General features: G+C 44.5%; 1 protein-coding gene across 1 annotated transcript in view; it reads left to right on the forward strand.

Moving 5' to 3' along the window:
* Positions 1-5940: 5940 nt before the first annotated feature.
* LOC149470212 (cyclin-dependent kinase 14) overlaps positions 5941-14363 on the forward strand; it is a gene marked incomplete at its 3' end in the record, with an annotated part of 401956 nt that continues 393533 nt past the window's right edge. Inside the window, exon 1 of the mRNA XM_089666421.1 lies at positions 5941-6404. Within this exon, the coding sequence (XP_089522547.1) occupies positions 6323-6404 (82 nt within the window). The remainder of the gene's footprint in view (positions 6405-14363) is intronic.

Raw genomic sequence — 14363 nt, forward strand, 5'->3', positions numbered from 1 at the left:
AAAAAGGTACCAGGGGCATTTCATGGGGCCCCCTACTGACCCCGGGCCCTCGGGCAGGGCCTGTGTTTCCAAATGGTCAGTCCGCCCCTGTCCCCGATACCAGCAGCACTCATTCAGCCCCACTGAAGGACACTGCCATCACTATGTTTCACTGTAGGCACCATGCATTTTTCTTTGTACTCCTCACCTTTGGAGCACAATACAGCTTTGAAGCCATCAGTTCCAAAAACATTTATCTTGGTCTCATTACTCTAGAGTACAGAGTCCCAGTAGTCCACTTATTTTTCAGCATGGGCCCTAGAAAATTCTAGGTGGGCTTTTTTGCACATGGGTTATAGGAGAGGCTTCCTTCGTGGTCAACACCCATGCATGCCATTCCTCTGCAGTGTATACTGTATTGTGTCACAGGAAACAATCACCCCAGTTTGGCTTTCTACTTCTTTAACTAACTGCAGTGAGCTTGCATGGTGATTTTCTTCACTCCTCATCAGAAGACGCTCCTGTCGAGGTGTTAACTCCTGTAGAAGGCCTGGACGTCTCTGTGAGATGGTTGCAGTTCTATCTTTGTTAAATTTTTGTATAACTTTTGCGCCAGTATTCTGACTGATAAGTAAAGCTTTGCTGATCGTCTTGTAGCCTTCACTTCTCTTGTATAAAGAAATTATTTTCGTTCTCAGGCCTTGTGACAGCATGAAGTGGGAGGGGTTTTCTTTGTTAAGTAATGCCCTTTTATAATGAACTGTTTGCTGGACACTTGTTTAATTATAAATTAGACTCACCTGGAGTTGAATTCTTGTTCAGTAGGATTTTGTTGTCTAAAATTTAGCTTTGCTTCTAAGGGTCCTTTTACCCAGGGGTTCCGTTTTTTTTCATCAGTTCAGTCCCATTTTTTCTTGGAAAAAACGTATCAGTTCACATCAGTTTCCATCAATTTCCATCCAGTTTTCATCAATTTACATCCATTTTTCATCAGTTTACATCCATTTTTTTCTTATGTTCAAAAAACATGGATGTTATTGAATGCGGACATTAACAGATGTAAACAGATGATCATCCGTTTACATCCGTTAGTCCCTAGAAATACATGCACGTCTGTTTTTCATCCGTAAATGGACAGATGAAAAACGAACATACGGAATGCCCATGTGAAAGAGCCCTATGACTTTAATTGGGGTGTATTCATTTTTGCATCATGATCTTGAATTAATTTGTTAGGAAAAATACTTTTTTGTGTATGCAAATTAATAAATCTTGTTTGCAATCAATGGCCCGCATTCGTGGGAGTATTTTGTAGTATAGTGTCCCATAGAAAATATTGATTCTGAAAGGAAAGTAAAGGTTTTCCGATAAATCTGTTGGGGTGTATGCATTTATGGCGAGCATTGTGTATATATATATATATAAAATTATTATTACAGGTATATATGTAGTACAAACAATACATATATATATATATATATCTCAGAACTAGCATAGTTGGTTCGAATCCCAACCATGGCACCACCTGCCTGGAGTTTGCATGTTCTCCCTGTGCCTGTGTGGGTTTCCTCCAGGGCCCTCCTAACCCTCTTGTATTGAACTGTATCGTTGCTGTATTGTCTCCCTTTATATTGTAAAGCGCTGAGCAAACTGTTGGTGCTATATAAATCCTGTATAATAATAATAATAAAAAATTAATAATTAGGTACTGTTCAGCAGGCAGCACAGTGGCTAAATGGTTAGCACTTCCGCCTGGCAGTACTGTGGACGTTGGTTCAAATCCCAACCATGGCACCACCTGCCTGGAATTTACATGTTCTCCCTGTGCCTGTGTGGGTTTCCTCGGGGTACTCCGGTTTCCTCCCAATTGGCTTCTGTCTAAATTGTCCCTAGTATGTGTATGTAAGTTAGGGACCTTAGATTGTACGCCCCTTGAAGGTTAGGGACTGATGTGACTGTACAATATATATGTAAAGTGCTGCATAAACTGACAGCGCTATACAGGGGCGGACTGACAACTCACGGGGCCCCCGGGCAATAGGAGATCATGGGGCCCCTGTGTCCTCGCCTACACTCAAACCACACCCAAAAAAGCCTATGAAAGGTACCAGGGGCATCTCATGGGGCCCCCTACTGACCCTGGGCCCTCGGGCACTGCCCGAGTTCCCAAATGGTCAGTCCGCCCCTGGCGCTATATAAGTACCTGAAATAGTTCTATATATACACAAAGGGCTGCATCAATTGGATATATATATATGATTGTTTTCCATTATTTTCTGCATTTTCTATCCATGGATTTGGAAGTACAGACATTATCACTGCAACACAAGTATAGAAGGCACTAAGGACAAGAAAACTGGTTTTCATGGAATCAAACCTGTAAATAGTTTTAGGTTCTCTCCTGTGTGTCCATTCCATTGCAGCACATCAGCAGTCTCCAGACTGCCACCCAGGGACAAGATGTGTCCCTTTGCTTGCTTTTATCCAGCCCTTAGGGCACTAAAAAAAAAACCCCACTGTCAACACATCCAGGAACAGCAGCATTTTGGCATAACAAATGCTTGACACATGTAAACGCATGTAATGCTAGGTGCATCAAGCACTAGAGCATTCATTTATTTCTATAGCCAGAATAAATGATGAATTCATTCATTAATAAATGATTATTTTGCCCAGTGAAATGAATTAACGACCAAGCACTTAATGCACCTAAATGCGCCTAGATGCGTTTACAAGCTTTAGCCCGGGTTCACACTACAGCGGTGCGGTAAATCCCATGTGATTTGCACAGGAACCGCACCGCATTCCTGTGCAAATCACATGCGATTTGTGTGCGGTGCGATTAGAGTCATACATTTTGTATGTCTCTATTCGCACTGCACCAAAAACGTGCAGGACCCTTTTTTTGGTATGCACTAGAATCTACTACACCTATGCGATCCGATTCTGCACATCGCACTGCGTTTTGTGGACCAATGTCAGGGTGTTGTTAACATACACACCCGCTTTGGTTCATATGAACGGGGTGCGATTGTGATGTGGTGTGGAATTCGTACTGAAAACGCTGCAAATTCCGCACCCATCAGTGTGAACCAGGGCTTAAGCATTTTTTTTTTCTGCCAATATACTGTTGCAAGGAGGAAAATCATCAATGAGAGATGGGCAAATGCCCCGTGTGCATGAGGATTAATGGATCTGAGCCATATTTGGAATGTAGTGCACCACGATGTGCGTCATGGCGTGCTGCAGTGCGAGTGCATTTCCAGTTATCGGCTTTGTTAGCGGCATTCTAACGTGCAGCTCAGTGCGCATTACCTTGTTGTGCGGCAAAACAAAAGTAATAAATAGGTGTGAAGCCTACCAAATGTATTTTTTATATTTTCATACAAATTTTTTTATTCCACACCAGGGGTGGACTGACCATTTGGAAACTCGGGCACTGCCCAGGGGCCCGGGGTCAGTAGGGGGCCCCATGAGATGCCCCTGGTACCTTTTTCATAGGCTTATTTAAGTTTGGGCAAGGACACAGGGGCCCCATGATCCCCTATTGCCCGGGGGCCCCATGAGTTGTCAGTCCGCCCCTGTTCCACACAATATCATACATTTTTTTTGTGCTATTTTCTACAGATCAGATACATCTTCATGCAAATATTCAGAAACAAAGGAGTGGTGACACAGTGACTCTCCTGATCTGGCCATCCATTGAAGGCACTAGTGGTGCTCAGTGGGCACAGGACCCTCGCCTACCAGCCGACACAACCTCATATCCTTTGTCCCCTGAATTCTGATCTTCTTAAAATGCACTATTATCTGTCACAGAGCAAATATTTTTTTCTGTTTCCATGCATTGTGTTCATTTTTAAATGGAAGTACAAGCATAGCCTGTCATGGCCATACTACTATAAATTTCGATGTATTAGATTATTATTATTATTTTTTACATTATAAGCTTTAAAGCAGTATTAAACCCAAAAGCAAACAATTAATATATTGCAGCTTACCAATTCTTAGGTGTGATGGCTGCATTCGGTTTCTTTTTTTAAGCTTGCTTTCTTCTACATCTGATGAACCAGCTAGCAAGTCTGTTGTTTTTCAAAAGCATCATCTCTCCAGCAGAATGAATCAGTTTACATGGATGAGACAAACCACTTAGTACTGGCAGGGGTGACTAAACTGACCATCTTTATTTATTTATGCAAAACCTTTAGCCCAAAAGAAAAAAAAAAGTTTGCTGTAACTAATTATAAGATGTGAGCTGGAGTTTGGCTTCAATTTCCTATAGGACATGTGCGTGTTTTCACCCGGAGCGTTTTTTTTGGAAAAGGTCAGGAACTTTTTTGAAAGAAAAAAGTTGCATTTTTTGTTCTATAGACTTCAATGGAAATGCTGCAGAAAAGCATGTATTGTGTTTTTCTGCATTTTTAATGCATTTTGCATCTGGCTAGCAACAAGCGAAAAAAAAAAAAAAACACGAAATGCATCAAAAACGCAGGTGCAAAAATGGCTCAAATGCAACCTGCATAGGTATGAACCTAGCCTTAGTGCTTTATCTGCATTAAATTAGCTGCAGAACCTGTGTAATTAATATGTGTTTAGTTTTAGTCCAGGTTCACATATGTGTGGCCTTACGGTCCGTGATTTGCACGGGCACAAGAGCCCATTCATTTGAATAGACTCCTGTGCACCAGGACATGCAGGGAAGAAGTCCCTGCACTTCTTTGGAAATTGCAGCCCGCATGGGAACTGAGGTTCCCAGTACGGTTGCGATTTCCAGTGCGGGCGGCATGCCATTAGAATTAATAGCACTCGCCCGCGGGTCCCTCATTCTTCTGTGTAGGTGGTGCAGCTGCAGGTATTTGTGCAGGTCCCGCAGCTGCACCACCTGCACAGATGTGAACCAAGCCATAAAGGGATGAGGTGGCAACCCTACTCTTGCATGGCCGCACAGATGTGCACCTGGGGTGACCCTTTCCAAAAACAGCAGCTCAAAAAAGCATAGATGTGAACACGTCCCATAGGAAACCATGTTAGATGGACTGTAGTGCGTTTCTGAAAAAAGCACTAATGGGTTCACACTGATGCGGTGCAGAATTTGCAGCGTTTTCTGTGCGAATTCCGCACTGCATCAGAATCGAATGCGAACCGATTTGAGTGTGTATGTTAACAACACCCCACAATCGGTCCACAAAACGCGGTGCGATGTGCAGAATTGGATCGCATGAGTGTGAATACCCATGCGATCCGATTCTAGTGCGGGCCCAAAAAGGAGTCCTGCACCTTTTTGGTGCGGGTGTGGTGCGATTTGAGCCATACAAAATGTATGGCTCCGATCACACCACACACAAATGGTATGTGATTTTCACAGGAATGCGGTGTGGTTCCTGTGCGAATCACATGCAATGTACCGCACTAGTGTGAACCCGGGCTAAAAAATCCATAGGTGTGAACGGAGCCTAAGGAGCTATTTTAACAAATAACCGGACTTGCCTTGCAGATCAATGGAGCAGATCTGGTGAGCCATAGACAGGCCACATCTCTCATTTATTTTTTAAAGTTCCACTCCGTAGAAATCACATTAAAAAAAGCATTTACGCTCTTTCGCCATCGCTGATATGCCTCCTGCGCCATATTGATCCTCCGGTAACTCAATTAAATGTAAAATGACCACATCTCCATTTTAATGCAGAACCCTAATGAGGTGTCATCAAAATCTTGATAGACCTTTAGGTGTCCACACAGCTGAGCTCCATTAGAAAGATTTTGGCAGTCAGGAAGGAGCTGCAGTCATGCAATACGGGCAGTAGATGGCGCGGTGGAGCCATGACAGGCAGCAGCCTTCAGATCCAGCAAAGAAGGGAGCTGAATGCTTCTCCTCTGTATAGTTCTGCTGGATCTGCTTCATCATTCAAGCTGAGAATATAAAGAGTGTACAATGACGAGGATAGAGGAGGGGGTGGGACAGATCAGAGCACAGCCTGAGCATTGGGCTGCATGAGAAGCTGCTGCAGGACCAACCAAAGCTGCCTCTGCATCTCTACCAGGGGTCCCCTGCATCCTGCACCCCCAGCCCTCTGCAAGCCCTTCTCTACTTTCACCTTTTTTGCCATCCACAAAGCCTTTGAAGCTTTCTGCTGTTGGTGAATATTTTGCTTCCTGCCCAAGTTTTCATTGTGGAGAAGTTGCAGAAAATGAGTCGTAATATTTGGGAACAGACTGTCTGTAAGACCTAGAAGGCTGCTGGAGGAGAGGATCGCAGCCAGCTTCAGGCACCACTGGGATCCTTCTTTTGGACTTTGCTCTTTTCCCTCCTCCAAGTTGGAGCTCTGTTGCTTGGACGTGTGTCATGATCGCAGGACAGCCGGCTCAGAAGCTGAGCAAGATGAAAAAGTTAAGGAGAACTTTGTCAGAGAGCTTCAGCAGGCTAGGTGAGTGATGAGGGGTTCCTGGGGGGGTGGCAGGGCTCAGGTTGTTGCTCCTCTGGGGGGGTGGCAGGGCTCAGGTTGTGGCTCCTCTGGGGGGGTGGCAGGGCTCAGGTTGTGGCTCCTCTGGGGGGGTGGCAGGGCTCAGGTAGTGGCTCCTCTGGGGGGTGGCAGGGCTCAGGTTGTAGCTCCTCTGGGGGGGTGGCAGGGCTCAGGTTGTGGCTCCTCTGGGGGGGTGGCAGGGCTCAGGTTGTGGCTCCTCTGGGGGGTGGCAGGGCTCAGGTTGTAACTCCTCTGGGGGGTGGCAGGGCTCAGGTTGTAACTCCTCTGGGGGGTGGCAAGGCTCAGGTAGTGGCTCCTCTGGGGGGGTGGCAAGGCTCAGGTAGTGGCTCCTCTGGGGGGGTGGCAAGGCTCAGGTAGTGGCTCCTCTGGGGGGGTGGCAAGGCTCAGGTAGTGGCTCCTCTGGGGGGGTGGCAAGGCTCAGGTAGTGGCTCCTCTGGGGGGATGGCAAGGCTCAGGTAGTGGCTCCTCGGGGGGGGGGGGGGGGGGGGGGTTGCAGGACTCAGGTTGTGGCTGCTCTTAGGAGGGAGCTCCCCTGGGACTGGGGGTGGCAGTTCTCAGCTGGGTCTTAACACACTTCTACTGATCCATTAGATGTCTGATTTCCAGGGATGTCGTAGTGGTATGCATTGCACAGATGTTGCTGTTGGATGTACAGTGTGGGCTGTGTCTGCTGACATAAGCAGTCTGGACACTTCTGGAGGCATACTTGCCAACTTAACTGATGTCTAGGCAAAGTACCAGAGATTTGTCTTTTAAAGACAACAAAATAAAATGATCAGTTTTGGCTTTGAATACTATACCTAAATCTGAGAAGAATATCCCAAAACAGCCACTAGTATTATTCAGAACTAACCTAGGGATGGTATCCTAACAAGAGAAGTAGATCTGTTTTATTACAAAGAGCCACTAGTAATATTCAGAACTGACCTAGGGAAGGTATCTAAAGCAGAGAAGTACATCAAGTGTACTATAAAGAGATACTATTAAAATTCAGAACTGACCTAGAGATGATGTCTAGGGCCTCTTGCAAACAGATATCTAAAAAATCCCAGGTTTTTAGGCATCCAGGCATTTTGTTTTATTTACTGATCAAAATGCAGTTCATTATTTTTAATGCAACTGTACACACAGGCATGTAAACTTGTGCTATGTATAGATCAGTGAAAAAAAAAAAAAAGTACAAAAATCTGGGTTGCTGAACAGTACGCTTGAGCATGTACGGCACAGTCCAAGAAAAGCTAGAAGATTTTTACAAGTGTGCACACATATGCATGAAAACGTGCAAATACGCATGTTTACTATAAAGCCCATCCTCTAATTCACTACTGTGTGCAAGTACCCTACTGTAAAGCAGTCTTTCTCAACCTTTTTACCCAAATGGGAGCCTTTCAGGTCTCAGGGAACCCCTGCTAAGATTAGTCCATTGGTGGTCATTAGGCAAGTGCCACTTCCATTGGTGGTGGTAAGTGGGAGGAATGTTCGACTTACAGCTATGGCTGTGCCAAGTGGTGTTGGACCTGGAACTATGCAGGTACCATCACATGGAAGGTCCATTAGCCACAGCTCAAGGAACCCCTAGTCACCTCTGGAGGAACCATAGGCTTCCATGGAACCCTGGTTGAGAATGACTACTGTAAAGAGTTACTAGAAATATTCCAACATGACCTAGGAATATGTAAATCAGAGAAGTAGATCTGTTACTGTAAAGAGTTATTAGTAATCTTCAGAGCTGCTAAGGTTGATATTTAAAACAGAGACCTATATCTGTTGTACTGTAAGGCATCGGTCACACCGCTGCGATTTAAAATCGTGCGCTTTCTAAAGACTTTATTGCTACTTATGAAGATTTTCAATGATTTCTTGCAATTTGCAGTGCGTTTTTTTTTTTTGTTTTTTTTTTTTTTTTTTTTTTTTTTTGTTTTTTTTTCCCCTCCCCCCCCATTATATTTTATGTATGCAGAATAAGTATTGTAATAACTACGTTAGAAATTGTACTGCAGCAAGTTACACCTGCAATTTCAATCCACTAATCGAACCTGAAATCACACCGGTATGACCGTGCACTAAGGAGACACTGGTAATATTAGACCTCAATTGACACCACTGCGATGCAATTTTCTTCGTGATTATGTGGTGAGAATTTGATGTGACTTGTCTGCATTGTTGCATCTTCTGCGGGGCCGAGTCACACTAAAGTAGCACAGGAACATTTTCCAAAATTGCAGTGTGCTGAGTTGCATTAATTTGAATGGGCACCATTGATTCCCCTTGTCATGCGATTTCTGTGCAACTCAAGTCACATGAGAAGTTGCACTATTGTGAACCAACCCTAAATGGCCTAAGAATGGTATCAAAAGCAATACAGTATGTACTTTTGGTACTATAGAACTCTCCTAGGAATGATATCTTAATCAGAAAAGTTACTTAATATCTGCTATTTTAAGAAGCTAGCAATGTTCTCAGCTTATTTAAGAATGATACTTTAAAAATAATGAAGTACATGATTTATGTTCTACAATGTAAAGCCGCTAGTAATGTTCAAAGCTGACCTAGGAATGGTATCTACATCAGGGCAGGATATCGTGTGTGTGTGTGTAAAAATATAATTGCGTGGTGCATACTGTATCCTTCTCCCCTTTTTTTAATTCTTTGATGAATTTGTTTCACTTGGGTGCTTTCATCTGTTTTAGTAATAGAACAATCAGTAGGAGCATGGAAAGTTTTTAGATTCATTCATAGAAATATATCTTTGTACTATAGAAGGCTACTGGTTATATTCAGAACTGACCTAGGATATTGAAATCACAGAAATGACATCTGTTCTTTTATAAAGCTGTTGGCAATATTCACAACTACTCGGTTCACACTGATGCAGTGCGGAATTTGTAGCGTTTTCTGTGCAAATTCCACACCGCATCAGAATCACACCCCCCGTTCATGCAAACCGATGCGGGTGTGTATGTTAACACCCCGAAATCTGTCCGCAATATGAGGTGCGATGTGCAGAATACCCATGCGATCCAAATCTAATGCGTACCCAAAAAAGGGTCCTGCACCTTTTGGGTGCGATTAGAGCCATACAAAATGTATGGCTCCAATCACCGCACACAAATCGCATGTGATTTGCACAGGAATGCGGTGCGGTTCCTGTATCACATGTGATGTACCACACCGCATTAGTGTGAACCTAGCCTAAATGTAGAAAAAATGTTACACATTATCTGTTATACAATAGAGCGCTACTAGTAATTTTCAGAACTGGCCTGAGAATTGTAAATAAAGGAAAGTTACTTTGTAACTACTTTAAGAATAACTAAAGCCAAAAAAGATACATCATATCTATTATACTGTAGAGCAGCCTTTTTCAACTTATTTTTTTTTTTTTTCCCCCCCCAGAGGAATCAAGGTTCCAGGTGTTGGGGAACTATTGCTAAAATCAATTCAGGGGTAGTCCATGGGGGAAAAAGCCCCTTTATATTGAGGCTACTAAGATGAATGACTCGCTGATAGTCAAAATGCCAACCTAAGAAAGCCAAAAAAAGATCATTGGGCTCATGCAGCTGGCTCTGCCGAGGGGCATTGACTCTGACTATGCATACACCATCAGATGGGAGGTCAGTCATCCACCGCTCAAGGAAGCCTCATCAATCTCCGCAGGATCCTGGTTGAGAATGGCTACCTTTTTAGAGACTTCATAGTAGTCTCCAGAACTGGCCTGGGAATTGTACATAAAAGAAAAGTTACATTGTAACTACTTTAAGAATAACTAATGCAAAAAAAAAGCTATATCATCAGGGGTAGGCAACCTTAAAGTGTAGATCTACATGGGAGAAGTCAAAGATCACCGGGCAATGTTTCCTCCTCACACCTGATTTAAACCTCCTAATTGCCGTATTACGTGTCATAATAATGCTCATGCGCAGCAATCATGGGTTTACATCAGGTGGTGAGGAGGCAACATATCCTCTGCTCACCACCTGTCAAATGCATCGGGATCGCTTTGCAGAGGAGCAGCAGTGCCTACTGCACCTGTGAATGAGCACCTAAGTTGTAATCAGCAGCAGCACTCTAAGGGCTTGTTCACATGTAAAGTTGGGAGGGGGGGGGGGGGTGTAAGACCTTGCAGTTGAATCACGGTTTTACCCCCTTTAGCTGCTGAGGCAGCAGCCAAAGGTGTACAAATGCCACAGCAGGAATTGCATCCCCTGTTGCTTTTGGTGGGTGCTACCGCCTGTCAACCAAGACCCATCCAAGTAAATGGGGCCACTCTGAAAATGCCCTGCAACTGCATGCTTCTTTGGGGTCCAAGGGCTTAAAGCAGGCGGTTAGAAAACACACCGCTGCCTGTTTAACCCCTTGTACTGCACAAGGTTGCAGAGTGGCCTCATGCACTTGAATGGGTCATGCTTGGCAGGTGCTACACCCACCAACCCTGACAGGACGTAGGAGCCGCATACAGAGGAGACATCAGCTTGCGTGATTGTTGCTCCAACTTTATAAGTAGTTAGTCTGCATTGCACTCTGTTTGATGCTCTGGGATTGAGGTCAGCAAGCCCAGACCGAGATCTACCAATCACCTGGCCAAGATCTACTGGTTTCTGACCCCTGTGTTATACCATAGAGCAGCCTTTCTCCTATTTATTTACCCCAGAGGAACCCTTAAAAAAAAAAAAAAATTTTTCAGGTGTTGGGGAACCATTGATTAAATCAATTTAGGGGTCATCAGTGGGGGGAAAAAGCTCCTTTATATTGAGGCTACTAAGGAGAATGACTTGCTGATGGTCAAAATGCCACCTTAAGAAGGCCAAAAAAGATCATTGGGTTCATGCAGCTGGCTCTGCCGAGGGGCATGGACTCTGACTATGCATACACCATCAGATGGGAGGTTAGTCAACCACAGCTCAAGGAAGCCTCATCAACCTCCGCAGGATCCTGGTTGAGAATGGCTGCTTTATTCAGATCTGGTCTGGGAATCCTACCTAAGCCCTGGTTCACATATCTGTGGTCTGCGTTTTGCGTGGGCATGAGAGCCCATTCATTTGAATGGACTCCCGTGCCCTGGGACACACAGGGAAGAAGTCCCTGCACTTCTGAAAACGCAGCCCGCACGGAAACCTCGGTTCCCAGTACGGTTGCGATTTCCAGTGCAGGTGGCGTGCCATTAGAATTAATGACACCCGCCCGCAGGTCTGCATTCATCTATGTGGATGGTGAGGCTGCATGGATTTTTGTGCGGATCCGCAGCGGCACAACCCGCATAGATGTGAACCTAGCTGAAAACAAAAGTTACATTCCATCTGCTATACTATGGAGCTGGTAAGAACATTCAGATCTGCTGAATTAGGAATGGAACCTTTTATAAGGCCCGCACACACAATAAAATCGTACAAACTTTTTTGTGCGAGGACCGATTGTCCAATAATCTGATCATTATACACCGCTTTCGAGAGCCGATCACAAAAAGTAATGTGACTAATATCCAAAGGGACAAGTGCAAAAACTTTTCTCATACAATAGCAGATCATATGATTTTCATTTACACCCCAATCACATCAAACCCAACTTTGAAATCCTGCAATTTACAGTGAAGTCGCACAATTTCAAAGTCAGGTGACCTGCCGATTTCAGGTGCGATTTGGAAGACATTTCGCCACAGATGTCTATGCAAATTGCGCCAAAAGTAGTGCATGGACTACTTTAGAAATCGGTGCGGCTACGACCAAGTCAGAACCGCATTGATATGACGGCTCTAATTGTGGACAGTAGGTGCGACTTGGCTTGCAAGTCAGATGGAATGCAAATCGCATGCCAATTTGCATCCAGTGCGACCAGGTACTTAATCAGTACAGCGGTCAACCGAAAAATACAATACATGACATCTTTCAAAATTCTTTTCTTTCGTAGGAGAATTAACCCTCCACCAATTTTGGTATGGAGACTAAACGGATGATCGTTTGTCCGATGTGTACAGGCTGTAAGCTTCATACACACTAGCGTTTTCTTGAACCCCCTAGAAGCTTTTTTTTTTTTTTTTTTTTTTTTTTTTGTCTGCTCCTAGAAGCTAAGTGGTGTTGTTCTATGTGCCCATGCACACTTTTTTTTAAGCTAGTAGCATTTTTCAAGCTTCGGCGTTTAGGAGCAGAAAAAATTTTGTTTTTTTTGGCAGCATTTTTCTTTCAGACAAAAATCGCTGAACGCTCCTAACAGCCCTTTGTTTTTTGTCTAGCTTTTTTTCCCTATATGTACTTGTAAAAACACTAATAAAATGCTGACATTCCTAAACACTATTACCAGAGTTTTTTTTTGTTTTTTAAACTTAAAACTTTTTTTTAAAAAAAAGCCAGTGTGCATGGAGCCTAAAACAAAAGTTAGAATACATTTGTTATACTATAGAGCAGCCTTTCTCAACCAGGGTTCTTCCAGCGGTTGATCAGTGAGATGAATTGACCACCTGCCTTCATTGTTTTGGAACAAACACCTCTTCATAGGGCCATAAGATCAGTTAACCTTGTCCTCTGGTTTCGTATATTTGGGACCACTGACACTATTGAAAGTTAGCTGTCATATTAATGGCCAGATTTCCCACTGACCACCAGTGTTTTGGGGCATTTTTTCCCCCACTGACCACCAGTTTGAAGTCCTCTCACTAGCCACCGCTTGGAGGGGGCCCATCTCTCACTAGCCACCGCTTGGAGGGGGCCCATCTCTCACTAGCCACCGCTTGGAGGGGGCCCATCTCTCACTAGCCACCGCTTGGAGGGGGCCCATCTCTCACTAGCCACCGCTTGGAGGGGGCCCATCTCTCACTAGCCACCGCTTGGAGGGGGCCCATCTCTCACTAGCCACCGCTTGGAGGGGGCCCATCTCTCACTAGCCACCGCTTGGAGGGGGCCCATCTCTCACTAGCCACCGCTTGGAGGGGGCCCATCTCTCACTAGCCACCGCTTGGAGGGGGCCCATCTCTCACTAGCCACCGCTTGGAGGGGGCCCTTCTCTCATTGACCGCTGTACTGTGAGCTGTAGGCTGCTTTCACACCAAGGTGGTGTGGTTTGACCACACCAAGGGAGCAGCGCAGTGTACCCACAGCTTTGGCATGGGTTAGCTGTGCTTTCCCATAGAGTTCTATTAGGTCCTACAGTTTTGGTGTGCTTTCTGAAAGCACACCTAAACTCCTACATGCTGCATCTTTGGGGGGTGTTTTCAGTTTTTGCACCAAAACTGCAGAACCTAAATATGGGTAGCACAGTGGCTAAATGGTTAACACTTCTGCTTGGCAGTACTAGGGTTGTTGGTTTGAATCCCAAACGCAGCACCACCTACCTGGAGTTTGCATGTTCTCCCTCTGCCTGTGTGGGTTTCCTCCTGGTACTCCAGTTTCCTCCCACACTCCAGACATGCTGGTAGGTTAATTGGCTCCTGTCTAAATTGGCCCTAGTATGTGTATGTATGAATGTGAGTTAGGGACCTTAGATTGTACGCCTCTTGAGGGTTAGGGACTGATGTGAATGTACAATATATATGTAAAGCGCTGTGTGAATTGACGGCACTATATAGGTACCTGTAATAAATAATAGACATCTATGGGAAAGTGCAACTAACCTGCCCCAAACCCAGGGTTACACTGCACTGCTCCCACGGTGCCATCACATCTCAACACATGGTGTGCAAGCCGCCTTAAATATAAACATTTTAAATAGGGCTTCCTGAGACCTGAACACTATTCCAAGGGTTCTACTATAGTGAAAGTTTTTAGTTTCACACCTAAGTGTTCTCCGGAATGCAGTACAGCCCATTTAACGTGGGACACGTTCACATCTCCACATTTTCACCCGGTGCATTTTTTGGAAAGGGTCGGAGTTTTTTTTTTTTGTTTTTTTTTTTTTAAACGCAGTAAGTTGCAT

Source organism: Staurois parvus, unplaced genomic scaffold (assembly GCF_062004578.1).
Source record: "Staurois parvus isolate SC_StPar_1 unplaced genomic scaffold, SC_StPar_1.0 ptg000051l, whole genome shotgun sequence".
Taxonomy (NCBI): domain Eukaryota; kingdom Metazoa; phylum Chordata; class Amphibia; order Anura; family Ranidae; genus Staurois; species Staurois parvus.